At 41.4% G+C, this 13,512-nt stretch overlaps 1 protein-coding gene across 1 annotated transcript in view; it reads left to right on the top strand.

Annotated features, from left to right (window-relative positions):
- The window catches only part of SLC1A2 (solute carrier family 1 member 2), a 48,850-nt gene that overhangs the window by 13,839 nt on the left and 21,499 nt on the right, over positions 1-13,512 (top strand). The window contains exons 5-6 of the mRNA XM_059929644.1: positions 807-933; positions 8,340-8,573. Coding sequence (XP_059785627.1) covers positions 807-933; positions 8,340-8,573 — 361 coding nt within the window. The remainder of the gene's footprint in view (positions 1-806; positions 934-8,339; positions 8,574-13,512) is intronic.

Here is a 13,512-nt window from a genome sequence, read left to right as displayed (position 1 = left end):
AAGTCAAGTGATATCAAGTGAAGGGAGAAGAGGGCCAAGGGGCTAGGAAGCAACAAAGACTACGTTCTCACTTTATGATCCTGAAAAAAAAAACCACAATAAAAAAGAAAGCGTTGTAACCATTTTGACCATGGAAAGAATGATGATGAATTAATAAATAACAGGTTAAATCCAAACAAATTGGGTCATTTGGGGTTTCCCAACTGTTTTGGATTTTTCATTGCTTTCCCTTGGATTTTTCAAGATTCTTCCTCCTTCTCCAATTAGGCACACAGCAATAGGAAAAATATTTTATGTTTAGGATTTTCCTAGAGTGAAACATACCAGCCATGCATTAACTTGGGATAACACCAAACTCATATAGACATAACCCTGGCAGAGACTGAATTGGCTAATTGGTCTCTGCTCTTCTAATATTGGCTCCAAAGTTTGTATGATAATCCCCAAGTCCCAACAAGCCTTCCTTCTTTAATCTATGTACTAATGGAATCTGCTTCCACATGATTTCATAAGTGAGGAGGAGAGAGAAGAGGGTACTTTTTCGTTTGGAATGAAAATGAATTCCTTTTCTCCAAGCAACTAACCTGCTTGCAGTTCAACTTGCTCATGTGGAAAGTATTCAGGAAAGCCATAATTATCCAGGGGAAAAGTGGGAAACATAATGCTTTTGTCTTTTAATGCCTAATTCATAGGGTAACAGGTGGTAAGAATGTGGCTCCACTCATTATGGGGGATAGCAATGAACAAGGGAGAAGAAACACATACTTTGTAATTTGTCCTTCTGTGTCCTGTGATTCACCCAACAGGTCTGATAGGGTTTTTCATTGCTTTCGGCATTGCCATGGGGAAGATGGGCGAGCAGGCCAAGCTGATGGTGGAATTCTTCAACATTTTGAATGAGATTGTAATGAAGCTAGTGATCATGATCATGTGGTAAGTGGGCTTGTTCTTACTTCATGGTGGTGGCTTGTGAGATGGTCTTGGGGTCGCCAGAGGGCACTGGAGCCCTCCCAGCAGGAAAGAGTGGGCAGGCATGAACCAAGCAAAGGGCTCTCCAGAAAGACTTTGAGAAAGGGATGAAAATCTCTTTTTTGGAGCTTTCACTAGAAAATGGGCTGGAAAACTATAGCCTGTGGGCCAAATCTTATCTGCCATTTGTTTTGTATGGCCCGTGAATTAAGAATGGGTTTTATGTTTTTATTTGACTGAAAAAAAAAATCAAAAGAGTAGTACTATTCCACGACACGTGAAAATTATGTGAAATTCACATTCAGTGCCCATAAATAGTTTTGTTGGAACCCAGCCATACCTATTCGTTCATGTATTGTCAAGGGTTACTTTTGTGCGAAAAGACAGAGTTGAGTAGCTGTGACCAAGACTGTGTAGCCTGCAAAGCCTAAACTATTTAGTACTTGGCCCCTTACATTAAAAAGGGATGGCCCTTTCCATCCCTGCCCTGGAAGAAAAGACTTAAAAAAAAAAAAAAAAAAAAAAAAGAAAGGACAGAAAAGCTGAAAAAAACAATGAGTAATCCTGAAGCTGAGCAGTATCAGGATACACTAAGACACGGCCAAGATCTCAGGGATATGGCATGACCCAGGGTGTATGGAAGAACCGCTGCGCCAGTATTCTGGTGTCCAAAAGCAATGCACCTCAGACCCGGGTTACTCGTGACTCATATAGAAAAAAAAAAAAAAAGGCAGTTCTCAGGCCATGCAAGAAAAAGTGAAATCACAAAAGATTAGAACTGTAAGGGCTCTTGGAAATCTGGTCCCACTCTCTGGTTTTACAGCAGAGAAAACTGGTCCAGAGACACTAAATCTTGATTCTTTAACATCATCATGATCACCATCATCATCAAAACTATCTTTTATTGGTTTCCTCTTATCTGCCAAGAGCCATGATAGTGCTTCATACCTACCAACTGTAATCCCCACAACCCTGCAAAGATGGTGTTATGGTTCCCATTTGACAGAAAAGGCAACTGAGGCTCACTGAGGTGAATTAACTTGCTTAAGAGTAGACAGCTAGGGAGAGGAAGAGCTGGAGTTTATGTTGATATCAAAATCTTTGATATGTAAGTGGGTGGGGGGTTTTGTTGTTGTTTGAATCATGTAAGCAATATTGTCTCCACTTCATTTCATGTGTGTTTATGGTCAGTGGTTCTGAAGTATAGGGTAGCCCAGAGCATAGGTGTTCTCTCCTTCACCAAGGAAACTGTGTCACCTCCAGTCACTGGAAACTTCTCGTGTCCGGTATCTATCTGACAGAAAGATTTTTACATACGTTCATTTCAGACCCCTACGACGGTCCTGTATGCCTGCCTAGAAATAAGACCAAACCACACGTGTGTTCTATTCACCACAGGAATTCTGCGTTACGGATTCCCTGGCTCCTCCTTCTCCGGTGCTCCCCACCAGCCTTCCCAATCCGCCTCCGATCCTCCTCCGATTCTACGTGTCTTCCCCTGAAATTCCACCTTCGTTCTCTCTTCCTTTCCTTGGCCCTTACTCCCAACTTACAAGGGCACAATCTGTTCTCGACTTGTATTTTATCTCCAAACATGATGATGTGCCTGTAGTAAATTCTTATTAAAACTTTAGGAACGAGGGGGCTAGCTGAAGGCCCCAGGGCCCTAGATCAAGAAGATGTTTCCCATGATTTCATGAACCATATTTAATAGGTCTGGCTTGTGTTGGTCCTTGCTTTCTTGTACTTTAGAAACATGGAAAGGATGCTCGTACAATAGCGTGTTCTTTACGATTCTTGTACTGATTCTTCAACTTCCCAGTCAATGCTAGATTTCTGAATATTTCTTTTGTGTGAAGATTTAAAGTCACACACGATGTCATGCTGTAAAAATACTTCAAAAGTCTTTTAAAGCCATTCTGAGCTTGCTGAGAGATTAATAAATGGTAATATATGAAGCAAACTAGGCCTCTTGGTTTTAAACCTTAGGATCTGCCTTCATTTCCTAAAGTTCCTAGCAGAGTGAGTACCCTAGCTCTGAATATGCAGTCCATTTTTCTGTATTATGATGCCAGCGATGTGGGTCATGTATGAAGATTCCTTCCTTTATCCACACCACTGTCATTTCCACTGAGCCCTTGAAGCGGAGGGAATCTTCTAGGAAATCAGATGAGTCATGGGATAAAGTGTAGCCTTCCTTCTCTGCAGGGATAGAGTGGGTGTGGATCGAGAAGTTTCCTCTTCACTGAAACCAAATCTCCTAAAGATTTAGCATCATATCCCAGGAGATGAAGAGCAATTGTGAGTCAGGAATAGGACCTACGGAACAGTTTCTGACAGCTGTTGGGTTACCTCATCTAGGCCAACAGTCCGGAGGGTGTAATATGACATGAGATGCCAATCCTACACATTTCTTTCATTCTTTAGCTGCCTCATCAGCAAGTGAAAACGATGTGTGTGAGAAGGTTCTGGATAAAACAACCAACCACTCCTTAACTGACACCCTCAAAGCTTAAATCATCAGAGTTCTTTCATAGTCTTCTCTACGTGGTAGTAAGAAGAGTAGTAATAGCAAAATGCATCTTTGAGGAGATTACTATTATTCTAACAATAATTATTATAAAATTATAACAGAATTATTAAATTCTTGCTATATGCTCAGTACTTTGTCAATTACTGTCCTGTACCTATTATTGAGAAGATAATAATTTATAATTATTATTAAATCACAATTAAGATTTACCAGATTCCTGCTGTATGCTTAATACTATTCCAATACTTTACATGCATTGACTCATTTATTTTTCACAATAATACCTAGCAAAAATAGGTACTTTGGTGAGCCCTATTTTCCAGAGGAGAAAACTAAGCACAGAGGTTAACTCATTGCACAGCCTAAGTAATTGGAATTATAGAGAAGCATTACCTAAATCAACTTCCATCTGACCTCAGACTGGATTGAACCCAGGATCCTCCTCTTACTAGCTGTGTGACTTTAGGTAAGTTAGAAACACGCTAAACCCCTCATCCTGATCTGTGAAATGGATTGATCATAGAATCCATATCATAGGGTTGCTGTGAGAATTAAGTGAAATTGTGACCAATAGTTATGGAGCATTTCCTATGTGCCAGGACCTGTCTGAGCATTTTGTATGACCTAGTATTATTATTGTTGTTACACTGTAATTACCATTATTATCAATTCAATCCGTAACCCTTTGCTTCTCTGTATTTGTGAATTCCTTAGGAATCCTGCAAAGCCCTCTGAATCACCAAAAGAAAAGAAAAACCTTCATTTCGGTGTGATTTTCATATCCTCAGTTTTTCGCGAAGTGCTTTAAAACATGTTTTTCAAAATCTGCAAAACTTAAATAGAAAGTAAAACTTTTCATAATCTCACCACCGTAGAAACATAAAGTGAGAAGTGAAATCTCTGCTCACTCTTTCAATTCTCCCTCCCAGTTAACCCACCACCACCACCATCCATCCATCCACCCATTCATTCCTTCACTTCCTAAATACTCGAGCACCTCTTCCACGCCGACAACAATTTCAGGAGCTGGTGATATAATGGAGCCTGGAGGCTCCATGAACTGACTTTCACTCTATCCTGATGAAGAGTTCTAATCCTCATATGGTAACTCTCAGCAAAAGTCACTTCTTGGATAGCCAGAACCTTTCCCTAAGTGGACTGGGAAAGTGGAGATTTGTGTTACTTCCTTACCCTGAGTACCGAGAGCACCTTAGGTAACTCTTGGAATGTATGTTTAAGTCTTTACTGACAGACTCTTCCAACTCTTGAGTTCTCTTGAAATGTGTCCCAAACTGGCGGAGTGGTGTTGCTGTTGGCAACATGTGGGACAGAACCAGAGTGGCTTTATGGCAGGACTGAGAAAGTCCCTCCGCTTACCTCCACGCCAGGTGTCTGGCCCACCATCTGTCCTACGCCTGAAAGTCCCAGAGTTATCACTTTAGTGGGTTAAAACCAAAGGCCTTGAATAAGGTGCAGCTAAATAAAAAGTAAATGGTTTCCAAAGACTAACCAAGGACTATCTGTATTTCATCAGTTGCAGATCAGATTTTATTCCTGGAAACATTGATTTATTTGGAAACATTGATTTCCAGACACATCAGAATTACCCGGGAACTTGTTTGAAATATAACTGTCCCAAGGCCAGCTCCAGGAAGTTCTAACTCAGTAGGTATATGGTGGGTCCAGGGGATCCATATTGTTTCAGGCAGGCCAGGTAATTCTGGGGCAGGGGTCTACGGATGCACTGACTCAGTTCGGGGTATGTTAGTGCTGTGGATGGTCTGTTTGTGGAGTAGGGAGCAGACCTGAGGGGGCATCTTGGCTGGAACCTTAGGATGACAAGGACGGAGGCGCAAAGTGGGCAGAGGCAAGAATGGGTGATGCAACAGTAAGAAAAAGATGCCACAGGCCAGTCCTGGATGAATCAGTGGCTTTGAAAATGAAGCCCAGAGCTGAGGATATAGCCAGTCTCAGGGCAGCATGGGAGCCGTTCCCTCTCCCAGCTCTGTAGTTATGTCCTTCTGATTTAGAAACGGGTCCAACAATTCCTGGGCATCACTTGGCTTCAGGACACTCGGGAGCTCTCAGCCTCTTTATACACTTTAGTTTATGGCTTTGTTTGCTTCATCTCAGAAACTTTAAATGGTGACCTTGAGCCCTGAACATTTGCCTTTTCTTTTCCATTGAGTATATTTCCAACAAGGTAATTCATTAATATGGAAACCCAGGAACTCAGAAGCTCCAGCTCCTGAGTGGAGGCTTAAACTACCTGCTTTGAAAACAGGTGCAGGGAAGTAATGACCCTAAAAAACAGCTTAGAACAAAGTCTCTTTCCCTGTCCTAATTAATGCTCATTCTAGTTCCAGAGACTAAGGTGTTTGGGTTAACTAGGGCCCCTGCTTGCCATATTTATTTACCCTAACACTCTACCTTCTGGCCCTTGAATGGCACTGTCCGTTTATAGTGGGGACTCAGGTTTCTCCCAGCGAGCTGAGTACTCTGGAGATAACCTGTTACCTCTCTCTAACATTTGGTTCTGGCAGATGTGTTCTCCAGGGGTCTCTATAGCTGGTCTTGCTTGGCAAAGAGCCTTGAAAACATTTTCTCTCCCTTCTACAAATCACTTGTCCTAGAAGAGCAGGAAAATTGAATGGCACCCAGAACAGCTTGTATTTGTGTTTTTCTGGAGATCTCTAAGGGGTGATTGGTGCTTGGGAAAGAATTAGTCTCTTGGTTTATGAAGCTAGATGCTTGTTGGTTTTATCAGAAAATGCATTCTGCTTAGTTGTTTACAATCTCAGGGAACACAGAGCTGGCCCCTGAGACCACCCGACTGATCTATGAGATGCTGTGACTATGGGCACAGCAAGAAAATATAAAATGGTGGGAAAGCCAAAGGTTTAATGACTTGACTCCCTAATTCCCGGGGAAGCAGCCCTCAAACATCGCCAGCCTTCACCTCCAGGAACGGAGAAAGGGAGACTACAGGCTAGATGCTCCTCAGGGAGAGTAACTACGCTCATGTTTTAACTACTTAGTGTCAGTTACAAATCAGCTCTTTCAGGAGAAGATTCCTCTTGAGAAAATAGTTTGGACGTAAAAACATCCGCAGTTGGGTGGAAGTAGCCCGTGAGATGCCTTAGAAAACCTCTTCAACTCAGACTTGACTCATTACGCATAGGTGATGAGGGGACATGGGGTAGATGTGTGAAAATGAACCTGCAAGGGACTCCTGTGTCAGGAGTCAGAGAACTAATGGCACTGACAGGGATGGGGGAGGGACTTTTGATAGTGCGTACATATGCATGTTCAAAAACGTAATCCTCACAGCAGTCCCATGAGGTTGCAGGTAGTCTCTCTAAGCCTCGACTTGCACATCTGTAAAATGGGAATAAGTCACTAACCAAGGTCATATAGCTGGCTGGACAAGCTCCATGTCTCGTGTAATTGTGTATATGACTCTCGTCTACTCCTCATGGCTTTGCTTTAACCCAGGAAGTGCTTTTGCTCCAAACACAACTGAAAAAACAAAATCCACCAAATCTGCTTGCTGGCCCTCTCTTTATCCTGACTCCCCTCCCCAGGCTGGGAGCGTGACTTCGTTTGCCCCACAGTCTTTCTTTCAAATATGTTCATAATTCTTAATAAGGTGTCAACGTTCCCACAAACATCTTCATTTCAGTCAGAAGTGTTACAGGCTGAACAAGTTCATGCTCCAACACCACCAGATTAGGCAATAAAAAAAAGGGTATTGCCAAACATGCAAAAAATATACCCAAGGTGAGAGAGAGCATGGTTAGCTGACTCAAGAGTGAGGACAACAGTAGATTGTTTCCAAGCATGCTATAAAAGAATAATAATATAGAAATATAAAATAAGTCTATTTTAGGATAGATTGGTAGAGAACAAATTGTCTGCTTATGTACAAAAAGCTACAATTGCTCCTTCAAGGAAGTGGTTTGGTTGGTAGGGATGAAAACCCCCAGTGGTAGAGTTTCACACATCTGAGATTATCCTCCTCCTCCTTCTTGTTTTCGTGGTCTTGGGCCAGTAATTTAACTTTTCCAAACCTCAATTTCCTCATTTGCCAAACCGGCATAATGATTCCTTGGTTTTAGGGTTTTTGTAAGAATTAAGTGTGTGAATGTCTCCCCATATTCTTGAAACACGATGAATGGCAGCCAGCATTACTGTTGGAGTAGGTATGGAAAGAAACACTTTCAGACTTGGAAGTAATAAAACCACATTTCTCTAAACATGCTTCTTGGCTCAGATGGTTTTCTTGTTTGGGCAGCTCTCTCTCTCTCTCTCTCTCTCTCTCTCTCAAGGTATTTCCTAGATTCCTTCCAAGGCAAAAACAAAGCACTATTTACAAACACCAGTGTTTGTAAATTGGTGAAACTCTAATGAGCTTTCTGAGAAGCTCTAAATTTATTCTCAATTTTCGAGGAAGGAGATCTGGAACAGAGAAATCAAATAAGATTCTCAAAGATGTAACCTGGGTGTCCCTCGACTTTTATCTTGGTGCTTCCTTAAGAGGTGGTAAAGCGTGTCTCCTTTAGCCCTAAAAAATTACCTGAGCAACAAAGTTTGCCTTGGGATTTTTCATCAAAGCAGGGGCCACCAGGTCCATAGGAAATATTTCAGATAATGTGGTTAGTCGGAAGCAAAATATAGCATCTATCGAATCTCATGGTCCTCTTTTGGCAACACTCTGTACAGGAATGCAAAGGGTTTTCCTCAGCGTGTGGTACGAAGGAGGGCCCTGATTTAAATTCTGAATCCCATCACCAGCTCTTCAATGCTTTTTTTTTTTTTTTTCTTTTATGTTTTTCAGGTACTCTCCCCTAGGTATCGCCTGCCTAATTTGTGGGAAGATCATTGCAATCAAGGACTTAGAAGTGGTTGCTAGACAACTGGGGATGTACATGATCACGGTGATTGTCGGCCTCATCATCCATGGGGGCATCTTTCTCCCCTTGATTTACTTTCTAGTGACCAGGAAAAACCCTTTCTCCTTTTTTGCTGGAATTTTCCAAGCTTGGATCACTGCCCTGGGTACCGCTTCCAGGTAGAGAACGCAAGAAATCACTGTTGTTTCTCTCTGCTCATTCCTTTTACTTCTTTGTCACTTCCTCTTTTTCAAAACCTTCCCATCAGAGCGTTCAGTGAGAACACTTTTCACATATTTTAAAAATATTTTTGAAAAAGTGGAACACTTTAGATTCTTCGCTCCTTTTAGGAACTTTTAAGCTTTCTGATGAACTTTTTGCTGGTATGCAGCTGTCTTGGAACTATGATCTCATATTGTTTCCCAGGTGAATACATGCTATTCATCTCTAGGCATAATTTGCCACATATAGCATTAGTTCAGTTTTAAATGTTTTCCAAAAGGGTGTAACAGGATGTTATTTTATTTAAGAAATTCTCTCACCTGTGATTTGAGAAAGGCTATTATATCACTGTATTGGAATAATTTTTCAAAAGTAGGAGAACAAGGTTTTGCAGGGTAAATGGTAGGTTAGGTGAGATTTTTCAAACAAACCGGAAATCAGGCAAGTCTTTGAACCTGTAATGGACTATTCTACCCCACTGATTTTGAGGAAAGTCAGGTTGGCATTGATTTGACTTCACATTGACCGAGAGTCAGTTGCTTCTTCATTACCTAGTCCCAGTGCCTCCCAGAAGCCAGTGAGGACTCCAGATATGCAAGCAAAAAAACCTCTTTTTTTTTTTTGATATCATCTTGGACTGAATTTAGCAAAAATAAAACCAACAACCCAACAAAAACAGATACATAAGAAACAGCCAGGGCTTCCCTGGTGGCGCAGTGGTTGAGAATCTGCCTGCTAATGCAGGGGACACGGGTTCGAGCCCTGGTCTGGGAAGATCCCACATGCCACGGAGCAGCTGGGCCCGTGAGCCACAACTACTGAGCCTGCGCGTCTGGAGCCTGTGCCCCGCGACGGGAGGGGCCGCGATAGGGAAAGGCCCGCGCACCGCGATGAAGAGCGGTCCTCGCACCGCGATGAAGAGTGGCCCCCACTTGCCTCAACTAGAGAAAGCCCTCACATGAACCGAAGACCCAACACAGCCAAAAAATAAAATAAAATAAATAAATAAAGTAACTATAAAAAAAGAAAAGTGCTTTAAAAAAAAAAAAAAAAAGAAACAGCCAGCAATGTAGAATTTCAAAGACTAAAAGAGTTTTATTCTTTCAGCCTGCAATATTTGCTTTTATTTCTACATGTGTATCCTTGGGTCACAAAACAAAGACTGAGGCCATAAAGCAGGTGGCAGGGAGGCAAGTAAACTCTGCAACCCATAGCTCAGCGTTATCTCTGGAGTCACAGGTTGGCAGGTCCTTGTTACAGAACCCATGACCACTCACTGCCAGGGAGGCAGCTGCTCTGTGACACAGGGAGACTGCTTTTTTTTTTTTTTTTTTTTCAAAACTACTGAGCAGTCAGTCAGGTTTTTCTTAAGTGACCTAACAGGCCAATAGTGGTGACAACCTGGGAAAGCCAAATTATATTTCCATCTTGCAAATCAGTGAGAATTCTGTACTAGTAGAACGTGAGGTTTCAGAAAAAGCTAAAATCTATACAATTTTGGAGATGTAGATTCTACATTCAGTTTCCCAAGATGAAGGGAAACACTTCAAAATTTCCTTTTTCCTTCTTGGTCCTATACATTTCTTATCGCTAAGTATCGCTATCCATAAAGATTTCCTCTTTTTGGTGAAAAAGTTAACTTTTTTTCAAAAATGAAAACAATCATGTTTAGTTTTATTTTTGATTTCTGGTTATGAGCATGGTATTTGGTCATTATGAAAAAGTTCAGACAGTGTATAAAATTTTGGAGGAAAAAAAATGGGCAACACCACTGATAACTGGTAGTAACCTTTTTGTTAATCTTTACAGTTATGTACATTTCCAGTTCTTATTATGTATAGATATTGTACACTGCTACTTTCACTGGTCAACATATCATAAAAGTTATATCTATTAATATAGCTCTTACTATATCTATTACTGCATATCTATTACTACTATTTTTAAACTTCATAATAATATACTGTAGGTACTACAATACATCCCCCACCCCAAATGTACATTTAAACCTTGTCTATTAAACAGGGCTATGACAAGCATCCTTGTAAATACATTTCTGCAAGGATGTCTGGTGATCCCCTCAGGATAAATTTCTAGAAGTGGAATTGCTGAATCCAGTGGTAAGCACCCTGATGGTTTTGAAACATATCACCAGATTACTATTTAGAAAAGTACATTCGTTTACGTACCCACTAACTGGGTATATGAGTGTGCCTTTACCCACCTGCTCATCAACACTGAACATTATCTATCACTTTAATACTTTCAAATCCTATTGGTGAAAAGTGATCTCACTGAATTTGCATTATTTTGATTACTAGCGAAGGGAAAACATCTTTTTTATGTTCTTTTTGACCATCCTTCCCTCCCCTCCTCTGCCCTGTGAATTGTTTGTGAGCTTAATTTCCTGTTGGGGTGTTTATCCTTTCCTGATTGGTTTTCAGCTCTCTACATATATAGAAATATCAACTCATGTGTCATATGTTGTAAATAGTGTCCCCCTTCACTTGACATTTGTCTTAAAAACTTACAGCGCTTTTTGCCACTAGCAGGTTTTAATTTGTATGTAGTCAAAGTCGTCAGTGTTTTCCTTTGGTATTTAGAACTTTGATTTTGCTTAGGAATATCTTTTCCACCAAAGATTATAAAATATAACTTTATATTTTCTTCCAATACCTTTATGGTTTTGATATCTACACTATTACAAAATATTATCATTATCTTTTCTTCTGAATGACTAGACAATTATCCTAGTCCCTTTATAAGACAAAGGTTAATCTTAAAAGCATAGGGAAAACCCAAAATCATATTTAAATCAAAGACAAATTCTTGGGTTATCTGACCAAGACCACAAACATTAGACTCATATCTCCCCCTTGCCCTGTATTTCATCTGAAAAAAAATATGGTTTTAATCTTTGGTTAAAATGTGGCTTTTGCCTAGATGAGGAATTTCTTTTTTTAAAAAGTCACTGTAGCAGGAGTCACGTAGTAAGAATTAACTCAGGGTTTATTTGCCATTATGACCACAGGGGGAAAGCCCTGGGACAGCCAGCGCTAAATATACTTTCCACCTCCTCAGACGCTGGACTGAATGTGCAGGGGAAGGGTTGACCCCGTTTTCTCAATAGGCACAGAGGCTGGTGTCAGGGCAGCTGAATGGAGTGGGGATGACCTGCGACACGTCTCTCTGCATCCCTCTGACTTCCGAGTGCGCTGTTAACACTAATCTGGATTAAAAAAAAGAAGAATCTCAAGTACCAGACAGTTATTATTAGCAACGTTTGAAGACTGTCATATGGCCACTGAGGCAGGAACCAAAAAAACAATGTCAGAATGTCAGCCAGTCAACACAGGAAAGAGTTAAAATTCTCAAGTCCCAGTTTGGACCGATGGGGTACATATGGATTTTTAAGACACAAAGCCTGTCCAGTAGTGACATTAAGAATATTTTCATGCCTTACCAGTTGTTTTCTCCAATCTGTTGAATTGTCTAAAGACCCTTTGATGACACTGTGGGAAAATGAATGCAGTGATAATAATGGATATATTCCAGTCCTCCCAGCAGTGTCCTAAGATTCATACTGATGAGAATTCAGCGGCCAACCATAGCCACGCAGCCATTTCAGACCAGTCATGGTGGCCTGGTAACCTCAAAGGGGTCTTAGGAAAGGGCTGGGAGTGCATGAGAGAGGAATAAAGGGACACTAACTTCTCATTAAAACAGCTGGGGCAGCAAGCCAGGTACGATGGCACCCCAGCATGTGAATGAGGCCAGACTCCACACTTTTCTCCCTGGGCTTATAAGGTTTTGGTAATGAGAGGTCTCCAAACATCCATTTCTTCTCCCCACCTAAGACCAAAGAGGAGGCATGAGAAAGACCCCTGACCTAAAATCACAAAGAATGTTCCAGTAAGATGACTCTGGTTTCCCTAAGGTTGTTAATAGGGCTTGTGGGTCCGTGGGTTGATAAGATGCAGATCTAGGAGACCCTAATTTTAGAGCTTCAGGGACCTTGGTTCTGCGTAGGCCCTGGAATCTGCATTTTACTTAGCATGCCTGAAGCTGACGGTCCTGTCCCACTCTCTGAGAAACTGACGCCTCTGCAGGTGTCTTTGTCCAGCTTGGCTGGAGCCCTAATTCTGACAAGTAGAAGGAGCGAGCTATGACTAAGGCTGTAAATGCAAGAGAGAAAAATGTGCTGTCTGCACTGGGGACAGTTTGCTAACATTTGAGTAAGAGAAAAGAGAATGTACCACAATGTACTCCCATGGCAGTTGGAATGTTCTACATTGCTTTCCATATCACTTAAACTTTGAAGCAAATCCACCTGCCCTCCCATCACCTCTATCCACATGGAAATAATATTCTGGCTTTCAGCAACACTTACTCTTATAGGTCTCCTGTTTTAGAAGACACAGAACATGTCAGGAGTTCTGGCCTTTGAGATTGATTCATATGGTCGTGAATTCCCATCCCACGCCTGGGAGGAGTGGGGGTGAAGTCACTCCATGCTGGGTCTTTGATTAGCTCCAGAGCACTGGCTTTTCTGCCCTATGTCATTGGAGAGACTGTAGAATTGGCAATGACCATTTATCAGGGAGTTGGACTGTCTGTGAGGGTCCGCAGTGAATTGCTAGAAGCTTGGATTCTTGCTGAATGGTCCTTAACATATTTGTCCAGCATTCTCAACATTAGCAGGCCCGGCTCAGGGCAATTCCCAGGGGCTAGATACAACCCATGTAGTCATCTTGTTGGAAACAGTGTTTCTAGCATGAAATTATGGGTCATTCAAAAATTACTCATTCCATCTTACTGTTGATAGCTGATCCTTTTCTGACACTTTTTTTTGGCAGCCCAATTGATGTGGGCAATCACATGGGCTTCAATATTTAA

This window comes from Balaenoptera ricei, chromosome 8 (assembly GCF_028023285.1).
Source record: "Balaenoptera ricei isolate mBalRic1 chromosome 8, mBalRic1.hap2, whole genome shotgun sequence".
NCBI lineage: Eukaryota > Metazoa > Chordata > Mammalia > Artiodactyla > Balaenopteridae > Balaenoptera > Balaenoptera ricei.
Note: the sequence above shows the minus strand (reverse complement) of the source record. Positions and strands in the feature narration are given on the sequence as shown.